The sequence below is a fragment of the Carlito syrichta genome, unplaced genomic scaffold (genome assembly GCF_000164805.1).
Source record: "Carlito syrichta isolate Samal-C Ts95f unplaced genomic scaffold, Tarsius_syrichta-2.0.1 Scaffold302333, whole genome shotgun sequence".
Taxonomy (NCBI): Eukaryota; Metazoa; Chordata; class Mammalia; order Primates; family Tarsiidae; genus Carlito; species Carlito syrichta.
In genome coordinates this window covers 618,495-633,200 of record NW_007246429.1, presented here as the reverse complement: position 1 = coordinate 633,200, position 14,706 = coordinate 618,495, and the positions used below count along the sequence as shown (strand labels likewise).

Sequence of the window (14,706 nt, the reverse complement as noted above, 5' to 3'; positions counted from 1 at the left end):
CCAGTTGATTTTTTGACTTATTGTAGAGATGAGGTCTCGCCTGCCCAGGTGGGTCTTGAACCCGTGGGCTCAGGCAATCCGCTCACCTCAGCCTCCCAAAGGCGCAGGATTACAGGTTGAGCCACCGAGCCCGGCTTGATTTTTTGATTTATTGTAGAGATGAGGTCTCGCTGCCCAGGCGGGTGTCCAACCCTCAGGCTCAGGCAATCCACTCACCTCAGCTTCCCAAAGGTGCGGGATTACAGGCTGAGCCACCGAGCCCGGCCTACCGAGACATTTTCAACATCATTCATTATTTATATTTTTCTACCTTCTAAGTTGCCACAGACAAGTTTTGCCAGCATTTACCACTGCATAACTCAAGTGACCTTTTTCAAGACTCCTTGCAATAGTCTTCTGACCACTTTTCTAACATTCACTTGCTATCCAGTCACAGAATTTGAAGCCACATGTTCTTTTTTTTTTGTTACTGCACCATTTTATTTCTGTACCAATAATTGTTATTAGTCGTGAGTTCAATCAGGAAATCAGAGTCTTTAAAAGTATTTTGGAATAATAAATATTTGGGGGCATTAGAGCTTATGTAATTATAGGAGGAGCCAAGCAACTGAAAATTGAGAATGAGGAGTTAGAGGACCACAGAAAAGGTCATAAATTAGTTTTTCTAAAGCCCTGGCATGGGTAGAAATGTTGGCATCTTCAAGGGAACCTGATGAGTCAATTTCAACTAAGGGGCCAAACTTAGATCACAAAATGAAGTCTCTGAGAATCTGTGAGCTACTACCTCTGCGGATTCACCTGAAAACATCTAGTGATAGACATGGGTCACTGTTGGTCATTAGAGCCAGAGGAAGGAAAAAATAACTAAATGCACAGTAGAGGAATGCGAGGATAAATTAGAACCTATTGACACATCTACATCTGTTCATCTCTGTATCTGATTACAAAACGACCTTCAGAGAGTAATGACTATTACCTTTCAAACTTGCACAAATTCCTCTTTTGGATAACTCTAATCTGGAACTATACAGGGAAGAAGATTCTGAGGAATGTAGTTCCCAGATTAAACTGGCAACAAGATAACCCAGCACACTCCCTGAATGTCTACCTAAATTAAATCTGAAACTCTCTTCAAGGGCTCAGAGTCTATTTCAGAAGAGCTCCAGGATATAGCTTGGGAACCATAAGGCATTTGGACTATAAGACAGCCTTTAAAAGCCAGGTGCAGTGGTTCACACCTGTAATCCCAGCACTTTGGGAGGCCAAGGCAAGAGGATCACTTGAGCCCAGTAGTTCAAGACAACATGGTGAGACCTCATCTATACAAAAAAAAAATTGTTTTTTAAACTTGCCAGGCATGATGATACACACCTGTAGTCCCAGCTACTCGGGAGGCTAAGGCAGAAGGATTCCTTGAGCCCAAAAGGTCAAGGCTGTAATGAGCCATGATTATGCCACTGCACTCAAGCCTAGGCAACAGAGTGAGACCCTGACTCAAAAACAAAACAAAGACAACCTTTGTTTGCTTGCCTAATGTCTTAAAGGAACACTGGCTAGGAAATCAGGATGCTGCATTTGTGTACATGGATCCGCCATTCACTAGATTTATTTACCATTGGATTCATTCACTGCTCACTAGCTTGACCACTTACCTGCCCCATTCATTGAAATATCTTAGCATCAATTTTATCATCTATAAGTGAGAACAATCCCTCCAGAGCTGCTTTCGTCATACATTGCTTTGAGGAGCCAATTGGTGACTGTCAATACATGCGTTAAGCTGATGTGATGAATCTACCAACACGTAGAGAACAGTTGTAACTGTCCTTCTACAGAAATTTGCCAACTTCCTACTGCCCTGCCTTAGTTTTGCCTGGGAAGTTTGTGCTATTTCTGCTGATGTAGAAAATTCACGGAAAACAAAGAATCTATAATCTCCTTAGATCTGCCTTCCGGCTTCCTATCCTCAGCAAAGTCCCTTTCCAACACGTGATTGAGGGGGAGATGGTGGAGCAGGTTGACACTGAATACCTCAGGTCTTCACTATTACCTCTGCCTAGATGCTCCTCCCATAACCCCCAACCCCCATCCACTATCTCCACCTGCCTAAATCCTACTCACCTTTCAGTACTCAGCTTAAAGGTTGCCGTTCTGAAAGGTGAGTAGTACTCAGTTTAAATGTTGCCGTTCTACCCGGGCTCGGTGGCTCAGCCCGTAATCCCACGCCTTTGGGAGGCTGAGGTGAGTGGATTGCCTGAGCCCGCAGGACCCGCCTGGGCAGCGAGACTTCATTTCTACAATAAATCAAAAAAAATCAGCCGGGCGTGGTAGCGCATGCCTGTAATTCCAGCTATTCGGAAGGCTGAGGCGGAAGGATCGCCGGAGCCCAGCAGGTCGAGGCTGCGGTGGCCGGGAGCGGCCACTTCACTCCAGTCTGGGCGACAGAGTGAGACTCCAACTCAAAAAAAAAAAAAAAAAAAGTTACCGTTCTTTTCTTCTTAAATGTTTTCTGATTTCCCTCAGCTGGATGCAATTTTTTCCCTTCTTTAAACTTCTGGGGCTGCCCATATTTCATTGCAGTTACCATACCCTGACCATACTCTAACACATACACATTTGAGTACTTATCTTATTCTCCTATTAAGGTTACATCATCAGAGGTGGAGGACTTGCTTATTAAGCTCAAACAACAAATAAATAATTTTTGGAATCCTTCACATTACAGTCTAAACAGAAATGGTACATAAATATTTGTTGAATTTAGTTGAAAGAAAATAAATTGAGGACATGCAGCCACATATTGGTGACTTAAATAACAATAGTCTGTAAGGACCTGGTAGTCCACAATACGAAATAGAAAAATGAGGAGTCTGTGATTCCTAGCCACATGGGTCTCTATTATTATGAATTTTTTGTCTTCACTTGATAAGATTCCTCCATTATGTTGATTTGATGACCCCAAATATGGGGCAGTTCAAATAGAAGCTAGGACTCAATCCTCCTATGAGAAGTAAATGATCTTTGTAGAACTTTATACTCCATAGCAGGATATGCAAATATTAGCCAGAGTCATTGACTCCTCTGTTTAGATTGTGGCTGGAGCTGTCACTGAGCCACATCCTCTCCAAGAGACAGTCCATACACCCGAGATTAGGTTTCAAGAGACCTCTGAGACAGAAAAATTGTTTGGCCAAGTGCCTGTGTCTTTTGTCATATACTCTCTAGGTTGGTGTGCTCTTTTTCCAGTCTCAGAACAGTTCCAAAAGTAAAATCACTATCAGAAAATGCTCACGCTATCTCTCTACCCTTGGGGTAAGTCCTTTCCCCTCTCTTGACCTTCATTTCCTCTACAAGAAGGGAGATTGAAATAGCTCTTAAAGTTCTCTTTCTGCTCTGATATTCCAAGGCTATTCTGGGCTGCAGCTGAATTCCCAGGGCCCCAAGCTACTGGCCTTCTCTGCTTCTAAAAGTGATATATAGCTCAGATTTTCCCATGGGTCTCATCTGGGGCATGCTTACCTGTTCTCTGGAATAGTGAGGCTCTGCAGGTGATGATTGATTATCTGCCATTATGGAAAGGTCTTTAAGCCCAGAAGTTATAAGGAGGAAGTTTATTTATTACAGACAATCAGTAGTATCTCTCTAATCCAAATGATCATTGGGTTCACTTGAAAGTGTCCATGTCCGGTTGCTATAAAATCCAAGATGCCAAGTTACAGTAAAGAGACTATGTGGCTGGAACGGTTAATGCTCAAGGCATGACTATTCATTAGTTACTGATTTTGTATTACATAGTTATAAACCACAAACAAGTCCAAGTTCATCAGCAGGCAACATTTGTGTTAAAACTCCTGCTTACCATCTTCTAGTCATGTAGCATGACTATGTGACTTGTTAGAACTATGTTAGACTATGATGACTACTATTTCAGCTAGTCCAAAACCCTGTTTATAGGTGAAAAACTGAGAGCTAGAAAAGGGATGGCCATATAACAGTTTATGGTAGAGTCAGGAATAAGACCCAGGACCTCCCACTGCCAGGTTCATACATCTTACATTCTTCTAAAGCAGAGGTCACCAAGATAGTGCACTCTAGGTCATGCAGCTACTCTCAGAAGAATCTCTTTCCCAGGCCCTCACCCTAAATCTACTTAGTCTTCTTTTTATTAAGTTCCAACAAAAACAGTTTAACTGGTTTCTAATTTACAACATATTAAAAATAAGCAAACAGAAAAGTACAGTTAGGCTGATTAAAAGACAAGAAATAAAACACTACTAAAAGAAGACATAAAAATGTCAAGGTATTTATAGTCTGAAAATGTTCGATGCAAGGCAAGCAACATTATACAACTCAGTTTCCCCAAGATTATCAACCTTAATGTAGTATCACAATGGTTAACATTTATAACAATGTCCCTGAATCACCAAGAAAGGGTTATTAGCATGTTTCACTTAAGAAAATAAGAACTTGTTTAAAGCACTTTCTAAAAGAAAGAAAGAAAGAAAGAAAAGAAAAGAAAAAGCATTACACCAAAAAAATAGTTTTACAGTTATAGTTAGGTAAACCTTCAGCTATCTAGAAAACTCAGTCAACCAAAATAACACAACAGCTGGGATGTTCAAGGAAGTGACATTTCGGCTGTGTGCAGATAGGCACATTCAACAGCAATAGGGCTGGTGCAAGTTCAGCTGGTATCTGCAGAGAAGAGGAATAAATAGCAAAGCCATGATCTCATCTTCTGTTTACACTTCAATTCCCAAAGTTAGTGATTAATTGTCCTTGTGTTTTGTTGCCAGGGCGAATTGTTTTTCTTTAAAACTCTCACTTATTTTAAATAAATAAACCATTAGTCTCAAAACAGAAGTGTCAAATGTCAAGATACTTCTGACATGCTAAACTAATGAACAAAACAACGATTCATTACTAGAGCTACTAGAGATAGGCAGCCTTTGAAAACTTTCCTTTAATGACTTTGAAAGGCAGCAGAAATCATTCTTGGTAAGAGATTTTCTCATGTATCTTGACTAAAACATCAGTCCAGAGGCTGTAAACACAAATATAGGCTTAAAAGAATTGGGTTAGGTACAAGATGATAGAGTAGTGTGAAGGTCGAGTATTTGTAGCCAAATAAACATTCCATACCAACCTTTTCAAGCCACACTCACATAAAATCACTTTCAGGTGACCAGCTTAGGATCTCTGCTTTGGTCTCTGAATTTGCACAGGGCCTCTGGCTCTTTCAAAGTAGGGAATTATTTTTGCAAACAGGCTTTTTTTTTTTTTACATCTAAGTCTTAACACAAAAATGCACACACACAGATACAAACACATGCAGACTATTTCTGGATGTGTTTCTATATTATTAAGATTATCTACTAAATATAGTTGTGATTGCATGACTTTTCTGTTTAAAAGTTTTCTATGTTTTCCATTTACTCACAGTGTTAATGGCATTCAAGGTCAACCATAATCTACTTTCCATGTATCCTTCCAAGTACATCTCCTCCTGAATCCCCACAGACTCTCTGGCTGCTCAGTGTTCTCCAAATGTGTCTTGCACTTTTAGTTCTTGTCAACAAATATTTATTGAATAACTGCTTTGTGCCAGGTCCTGTTCTATGCACTGAAGACACATCTGTAAAGAAAAATAAATTCTGGTCTTTCTGTAGCTTATGTTCCCCTGGGGATCTTTCACCTTCTTCTGGGTACCTAGGCAGTGCCTCTGCTTCTATTAAGGCACTTGTCACATATTTAATAGCTCAGTCTCTGTCTTTTTTCATCTGTCTCAACACCACTGTCCTGTGCACAGCACTGTGTCATACTCATCACTTGTCATCCCCTTTCATGCTTTGTTCAGTGGCAGGCATACACTGGATACTCAATAAATGACTTATTGGGTATAATGTTTCATTTCTTTGAAAATGTGGTGAGTTTCTATTGTACATAGAATCCATCTGCAAGGTTATCTAACTTTTAAAACTTTTAACATTGAGTTACTTTTAGTAAATAAGCCACTCGGTTGTCAACAGGAACAACGCATATCAAGCTACTCTTAATGGAACTAAATTAAATGAATGAAACTGATCAGATGGCCACGTTGACTTAACCTGTAAATGTATCTTTTCTCAAATCTCAGAATCTCTAATCCCTTTCTCTGGGGTTTCCCAGGCTGTCTAGTCTACTCTTGGACGGCCCCTTCCGCTTTCTTCCTAAAGATAAGGAGAGAAGCTAAAATGAGAAACTGCTCATCTTGATCCCTCTCTCTTTAACCTTTAAGGTAGAAACTGAAGACCAGGTGCTGGCAACCTTCTGTGGCAGGGAGACCACAGACACAGAACAGACCCCTGGCCAGGAGGTGGTCCTCTCTCCTGGCTCCTTCATGTCCATCACTTTCCGGTCAGATTTCTCCAATGAGGAGCGATTCACGGGCTTTGATGCCCACTACATGGCTGTGGGTAAGTTGGAGAACTGGGTGGCTCATACTCAGGTCTCCCTTTCTCTCCAAAGATGAAAACCATCTCGTGCCCTCTCCTTTACAATGAATACCTGTAAACTCACCACATGGATTCTGCCATTAATGTCTTACAGCATTTGCTCTATCACATGTTGATCCATCTATCTACTCAGCAATTCATCATTTTTCATCTGCTTCAAAGTAAATTGCAGACATCAGTATACTTCCTCCTAAATACTTCAGCCTGCATATAATTTTGCTGGAGTTCAATATCTGTTCAGATGTCTTTTTTCTTAATTCATAGACAACAAAATGCAAAATCTTAAGTATACATTTGTTGAATTTTGAAAAATTTATATTTGTTTGTAGCCCAAACCTCTAACAAGACATTGAACTTTACCATCAGCCCAGAAAATTCCCTCATGCTCCTGCCCAGTCAATCCCTGCTTCCACCTCATTTACAGGAAAAAAGCTCTTCTAACTTTTTTCTGCTACAGTTTTTGTCCTTCTAAAACTTCATATAAATGAATAGACAGAGAATATCTTTTGGGGGTGAGGATCCTTTTACTCAGCATAACATTTTTGAGATGCATCCACATGTTGCATGCATCAGTAATTTGCTCTTTTTCCTGGCAGAGTAATTTTCTGTTATATTAATATACTACAGTTTGCTTATTTATTCTCCTATTGATGGTCACCTGGGATCTACCCATTTTTCTTGCTCTTGTTAATAAAGTCTCTGCGAACTTCTTGTACAAGTCATTTTGTGAGCATAGGCTTTCATTTCTACTGGCTACATATATAGGAGTAGAATTTCTGGGCCATAGTATAGGTATGTGCTTTGTTTTATAAGAAATTTCCAGGCCTTTTCCAAAGCAATCGCACCTTTTGTACCTGTCTACCAAAGTATGAAAGTTCTGCATGCTCCAATGCCTTGCCAACATTAACTGTTGTCAATTTTTAAAAATTTTAGGGCAAACCCTGGGTCCTCTCCTGCTGTGGGAGGTTTTCTGTCCTCTCAATAAATTCTGCTTTCTCACAAAAAAAAAATTTTAACCATTCTCATGGGTGTGTAGTGATACCTCATATGGTTTAAATTGCATTCCCCTGATGTCTAGCAGTGTTGAGCATCTTTTCATGTGCTTGTTGGTCAATCATATGTGTCTTTTGAAGAACGGTACATTCCAATACCTAGGACAGGGCTTGACTCACATTAGGGGCTTAGAAAAAAAGAAAGAGGCAACATGGGGTAGAAGTCAAGCACACAAGCTCTGTAGCTAGCCCACCTGGATTTAAATCCTGGATCTGCCACTTGCTAGCTGTGTAACTTTAAGTTCTTTAATGCCTCTATGTCTCCATTTCACCATCTGTAGAACGCAAATAGCAAAAGAATATGTAGTAAAAAGTTGAATCTAAGGTTGTTGCCTGACACACAGTTATTATCACAATTGTTAGAGGGTAGTGGTCCCACCAACAGTCACATTGCCTGGGTTTGAACCTGGCTGTCTGTGACCTTGGGTAAGTTGCTTAACTTCTCTGAGTTCCAATTTCCTCATTCCTAAAATGAAGATAATTGCTACCGCAATGAACTATTCTACAAGTGTTAGCTGTGTCTTCATCATCATGCATGTATTGATGGAAAGGCTCTACCTGCCCTGCAGATGTGGACGAGTGCAAGGAGAGGGAAGATGAGGAGCTGTCCTGTGACCACTACTGCCACAACTACATCGGCGGCTACTACTGTTCCTGCCGCTTTGGCTACATCCTCCACACAGACAACAGGACCTGCCGAGGTAGGGCCTAGGGATGATTCTCTACACTGCTGCTATATACCACATCTCCTGTGAGAGTAGGCTCGGAGGAAAGACAAATATGTGGTAGGAACAATAAAAGAATGAAATCAGAGATGCACCTCAGATTCCACATGGGTGAAGATGCAGAAATACCCATCCAGTCTGGTATCTTGGACTCAGGTTCTCAAAGGACCACATGACAGAGGTTCTAGGATACTAGGTCATCTTTATTCCCAGGCAGCATTTCTGCTGTACAGGTTCCTGTCTTCTTTCCTATTATACATAATCGTCCTGGCTAAGTTAGGGGGAAGCCTGGGTTTCCCAGTCCTTTCTCTCTGAGGCATGAACTATGCCTAGCCCAACAGTTCCTTTTTCTTCTCCATGGCCCCTAAGTTTCTCTACAATCACGAGACCTCAGTTCGAAGGAAAGAAGAGAGTGAAGAGAGGCAAAGACAGAGACAGCAAGAAACCTTCCCAATCTTTCTCTTTGTTTTCATCTCTCATCAATTAGGAGAGGAATGGAGGGCTAGTCTTGGGCTAGGGGAGAAATGGAAAGGTTAAGCCACCTTCCAGGAGTAGTTTTTGGGCTAGCAGGGTAATAGCCACATATGCAAGTGGTGACGCGTAGTGAATGCTACATTTGCATGTATGTAATGGAAGCATGGACACTGCACAGTCTTACCTGAATAGGCCTGGAGAAGTAGGCAAATGCTTCCCAGAGAGATGATGATCCTCAACAAAGATGAAAGAATAAGGGGAAGGAGTGCATTCCAGGCAGAAAACAGCTTCTGCAAATACTCAGAGCTATGATTGAACTTGGAATGTTTGGGGAAGTGCCAGTGGGTTAGTGTGATCCAGGGTGACGGCCTGTGCTTGTGATCTCACTTGGAAGCTGAGTGAGGGATCATTGGAGGGCAAGTCTGAGACAAGAGTTCTTTTTCTTCCTTCTTCAAAAACTGCTGTTGCTTCTGACTAAACCCCTATATAACTCATCAGTGTAAAGCAATATAAAACCAAAAGAATAGACACATACAGGAGTTTTCTTGCAAGGGTTATACTTTATATTTTTTTGTTCGTTTATGTTTTTACTGAGTATCTACTATATGCTGAGTTTGGAGGGGCTAAGAATGCTTAGGGTAGAGCAAATTTTCTCAATTACTTTTTCCATTTTAACCTTTTCCCCAGAAGCCTTTTTAAGCATTATTTCCTTAATGGTTTTCCCTCCTCCGTGAAATTTTAATACTACAGATATATAGATATGTGTCTGAAAGATACATATTTATATGTTTCCCTACTGTGTATATATGTGTGTGTGTGTTTATGTACTGTATATCTATCTGTGTATCATGCATAAAATGTAAGACCTTCCTCACCACGGAGGAATTTTTAGCCCCCTTAGGGTGAAATCAACCTCATGAGAATACTTGGGGTAGAAAATAAAAACAGATGGGGTCTCAAGAGACTTTAATCTTAACCTTGTTCTGCAGCTCAGGGCTGTGAAATTTACGTTAGTCATACCCCCTTTTCCAGGCCACAGTTTTCTCATTTGCAAATGAGCAGAATGAATAAGGGCTTTGAAAGCTTGACATTCCAGATCTAGGATGGATCTTCCCAAAACGGCAAATAAAGATAGATGCCTTGGCAGGGCAAGCCATGTCCAGGATCCTAGGACAGTAGATTCTTGGTTTCAGTAAATGCAGTGGGGAACAAAGCCGAATTCCTAAGCTCTTGGAACTTACAGGCTTGTAGGGGCAAGAAAATCAACAAATAAATGTGTGACATAATGTCAGGGAGTTATTAAAAGAAGATCTTTAGATAAATTAGATTTTTTTTTTAGTTGGAGTCTTACTCTGTCACCCAACAGCCTCAACCTGCTGGACTCAGACGATCCTTCTGCCTCAGCCTTCCAAGTAGCTAGAACTACAGGCATGCACCACCACGACTGGCTTATTTTTTTTATTTATTGTAGAGACAAGGTCTCACCGAGTTGTCCAGGCTGGTCTTGAACCCCTGGTTTCAGGCAATCCTCTTGCCTCCACCTCCCAAAGTGCTGGGATTACAGGCTTGAGCCACCACACCAGGCAATAAATTAGATTTAATAGAGTTTAAATGAACAAAAAACAATTCAAGAATTGAGTCCCCCACTTACCCATCAGAATAAGTTCAGATTGACTCTGAGGCTGTCACATGGCAGGATAATATTTACAGACAGAAAAAGGAAAGTGATGTACAGAAAATGAAAATGAGGTGTAGAAACAGCCATATTGGTCACAGTTTAGCTTTTGCCTGGCATGAACATGGTTTTAACAGTTGGCCACCTGTAGCCGGCCAAAAGGCAATAATTGGTACAAGAGTAGGTTACAGTCCATTTGCACATCCAGCTAGGTTACAATTCACTGTGTATGAAGAAACCTTTAGACAACTTAAAATACATAAGGAGGTAGCTTTAGGCTAAACTTAATGTAACAGAGTGCAATACCACGATGAAGAAAAAAGCAAGGGCAGGGACTTGAAAGTGAGGTGTGTGTAAGGAAGGGGCTTGTAGGAGGTGAGGGATCAGGGACAGCTATGAGCAGAGGCCTAAATGAAGTCTTGAGTGGAGGGAAGGCAGGACCAAAGAGGTTTAGACACCCTCCTGACCACTCCATCAAAAAACCCTCCCATCTCAGACCACTCTTCCCGCCCCTGACCAATACCAGAGAATCTGATGAGAAGGGTCCATCACAGAGAACTAGAAAGCTTGCATTTAAGAACTGACTTTGCAAAACACTAGACGTGTGACCTTGGATAAAACACTTTTCTTCACTGAGCTTCAGTTTCCCCATCTATGAAATGAGGATGCTGATTCCTTTCCTACCTACCACATGAAGCCACTGGGAAAGTCATATAGTAACAGACAAGCAAGGGTTTGCTGTGGCCATGGTTGTGGTCAATTTTTTCCGCAATGTTTCCAACAGTGGAGTGCAGCGACAACCTCTTTACCCAGAGGACCGGAGTGATCACCAGCCCCGACTTCCCAAACCCTTACCCCAAGAGTTCAGAGTGCTTCTACACCATAGAGCTGGAAGAGGGTTTCATGGTCAGCTTGCAGTTTGAGGACATTTTTGACATTGAGGACCATCCTGAGGTGTCCTGCCCCTATGACTACATCAAGGTGAGCCTGCAATGGATACTTGTCCTGGGGATGCTGGAAAATCTTGACTGAATTGGGGAAATGGATATTCTGCGAACTTTGCCTTCTCCCTAGATAAAGGGTCACATAGCTAGCATCCCCAAAAGTCAGTATTTAAAATAACATCTACCGTCTTAATCAGACCCAGTCTAGGGATCTTCTGTAATTTAAAACCAGTTCCCTGGTCACTAGGGTGGTTTGAGGAGAAGTGTCACAGGGTCACATCTATATTTTTGAGTGAACTCTTGAGGGCAGGCCCAGCTTCATGGGCGAGCATCTTATGCAATCACACAGTGCCCTGTGCTCAGCGGGGCCTCATGCTTGGTTTAATGTCCTCTTGTCACCATCTTGAAATTATACATATGCTTTGAACAAGGGACCCCATATTTTTATTCTGTACTGGACCTCAAAAATTATTCTGCTGATCCTGCTTGGAGGAAGAAGTTATGTGAAAGACAATTAAAGGGGGAAGAACTTCCACAGGCAAATAAACACTCAATTTGTGGTTATTCCAATAGCATGGGTGAGGTGCAAAGGCAACCTGAATTTGAGCCATGTCTGGGATAATTAGAGAGGGACTTTTGAGATCTATGGGAAGTAAAATCAGCAATTCTTAGAGAATGATCAGCCAAAACATCCAACTGGAGCTGAATAGTAGGGTCTGATTTCAGAAGAGATATGAAAGTGGAGATAAAGATGGGTGCCAACAAGTATATAAATAGGTGCTGAATTAAGCCATGGAAATGGTGGGATGTTCTAGAGAAAAAAAATGATAGGAGCCAAAGCACAATACATTCTGAGTACTAGACAAAGGATGAAGAACCCACTGAAGAAGTTGGAAAGAGCCAGATGAGGCTACCAAGGAGGGAGCTGTCAAGTGGGGAGAGGCAGAGAATGCTGAGTCTCTGAAAGGAAACTCAAGAACTTAGAGTCTGACCTGTCTCCACTTGGATACAGAGACTGAGAGATTTGGCTGCAGGTGGGATAGGAGGATGCATAGGGCATGGGTTTCCTATTACTGTGTTAACAAATCACCACTAACATAACAGCTTAAAACAACACCCATTTCTTATTCCACTGCCCTGTAGGTCAGAAGTCCCAGTGGGCTCAATTTGGTTCTCTGCTTAGGGTCTCACAAGATTGAAATCAAGGAGTCAGCTGGATGAAGCTCTTATCAGGAGGCTCTGGGAAAGAATCCACTTCCAAGATCATTTGAGTTGTTGGCAGAATTCATTTCCCTGCAGATATAAGGCTGAAATCCCCATCTTCTTGCTGGCTGTTGACCAGTGGTCGATTTCAGACCTAGAAGCGGCTCTCAGGTTCTTTCACGTTGCCCCTCCCCTTAGAGCTACAGAGATAGTTCCTTGCATCAAATTCCTCTCACACTTCTAATCATCCTGCCTTCTGCTGCTGGAACCAGCAGGAGAAAACACTGCTTTTAACAGACTCATGTTATTGGGTTGGCCCCACTTAGGTAACCTCTCAAACTTTAGGTTAACTGGTAAATAACTTTAATACATCTGCAAACTCCTTTTTGCTTCATAGCATAACATAATCACAGAAAAACACCAATGGTGAAGGTCAAGGGGACTGTCATAAACTCTGTTTGCCATTCATAGTATCCCAGGAGCTACACATGAGAGAGCTCACTCAGGCACGTAACCTCTTGGGCCTTTATTTATTTCCCTTCTCCACAATAATGGTGACAAGACCAAAATATCACTCAGGATTGTAGAAGTCACCAAATGATGGTTAAGGAATCCTGGACCTCAGAGTTGGAAGGAAACAGGGTTAAGGCATAAAAAGAGCCCAGGACTGAGAGGTGGGGAATTCGGATCAGCTAATAGTGCCGATTGATTTCTTTTATTCTGCACTGCCTCTATCTTAGTCCAAACCTCATCATTTCTCTCCTGCTCAACTGTAAAACTTCCCAACTGGTTTTCTTGCTTTCACCCCTGCCTCCACACAATCTATTCTGTCATAGCATCGTTATAAAAGCTAGATTAAGATTCACTTGAAATTAAACCCAAATTATTGCACACGATGTGACCTTGCTTTCTGGCCTCATGTCCATGGCACTACCTCTGCCCACCACCCTGGCTTCCTGCTTGTTCCTAACACTTGGCAAGTTCTTTCCCACCTTTGTTTGACCTTGACCTTTACAGATGCTTTTTTCCTTCAGTGGAAGTACTTTTCTCTTCCCTTCAAACAGGCTCCTACTTATCCTGCATGTCTCAGATCCAATGTCACCTCCTCAGAAAGACCTTCCTTGATCACTTATTAAAGTTATTATCTATTAAATTATCCTCTATTATGTAAATGATGAATTTCATAGGGTGCATAGATTTTACTATACCAATTATAAATATATGGCATATATATTCTATTCTAGATGAATATCATCCTGATTATTTTTTATAACCCTTATGACAACCTATAATTCTTTCATTTATTATTTATTGTTAGTCTTCCCCAATTAGACTGCAGGTTCTTTGAGAACATAGACCCTGTCCATTTTGTGCACCAGACAGAGTCCTGCCTTTCTCTGAGCCACGTGCATTCATCTGTTTTGTTTTTTGTTTTTTGTTTTTGAGTTGGAGTCTGTCACCCAGGCTGGAGTGCAGTGGAACGCTCACGCCATGGCAGCCTTGACCTGCTGGGCTCAGGCAGTCCTTCCACCTCAGGCTTCCATGTAGCTGGAACTACAGGCACGCACAAGCACGCCCAGTTCATTTTTTGATTTATTGTAGAGATGAGGTCTCACCAAGTTGCCCAGGTTGGTCTCGAACCTGTGGGCTCAGGCAATCCTCTCACCTTGGTCTCCCAAAGTGCGGGGATTATAGGCGTGAGCCACTGTGCCTGGCCCATATGTTCATCTTTAAGCAGATGAATATTAATTTGTCTTGTCCCTTCCGAGGGCTATTGTAAATCATATATGAGAAAGTAGAGATGAAACCATTAGTCAATGGTCTGACTGTAAAAACAGAAGTGAATACTATGGGTTCATATTGAGGTTTCCAGAAAACCCCAGAGTGCAGCATAGAATTTTGCCTAGAGTGGCCACTTCGGCCGCTCAGATGTGAACCCTTCTTTCTCTATCTCGCCTCTTGCAGATTAAAGTCGGTTCAAAAGTTTTGGGGCCCTTTTGTGGAGAGAAAGCCCCGGAACCCATCAGTACCCAGAGCCACAGTGTCCAGATCCTATTCCGAAGCGACAACTCGGGGGAGAACCGGGGCTGGAGGCTCTCGTACAGGGCTGCAGGTAACCTCTCTCCCGCCATGGTGCTC

The 14,706-nt window shown here is 41.8% G+C and overlaps 1 protein-coding gene across 4 annotated transcripts in view; it reads left to right on the top strand.

The window, feature by feature from the left end:
- Positions 1–14,706, top strand: part of MASP1 (mannan binding lectin serine peptidase 1) — a 73,173-nt gene that overhangs the window by 28,552 nt on the left and 29,915 nt on the right. For all 4 annotated transcript variants that reach the window (XM_021711515.1, XM_008056375.2, XM_008056372.1 and 1 more), the window contains 4 exons: positions 6,278–6,455; positions 8,116–8,247; positions 11,205–11,401; positions 14,533–14,680. In XM_021711515.1, the coding sequence (XP_021567190.1) occupies positions 6,278–6,455; positions 8,116–8,247; positions 11,205–11,401; positions 14,533–14,680 (655 nt within the window). The remainder of the gene's footprint in view (positions 1–6,277; positions 6,456–8,115; positions 8,248–11,204; positions 11,402–14,532; positions 14,681–14,706) is intronic.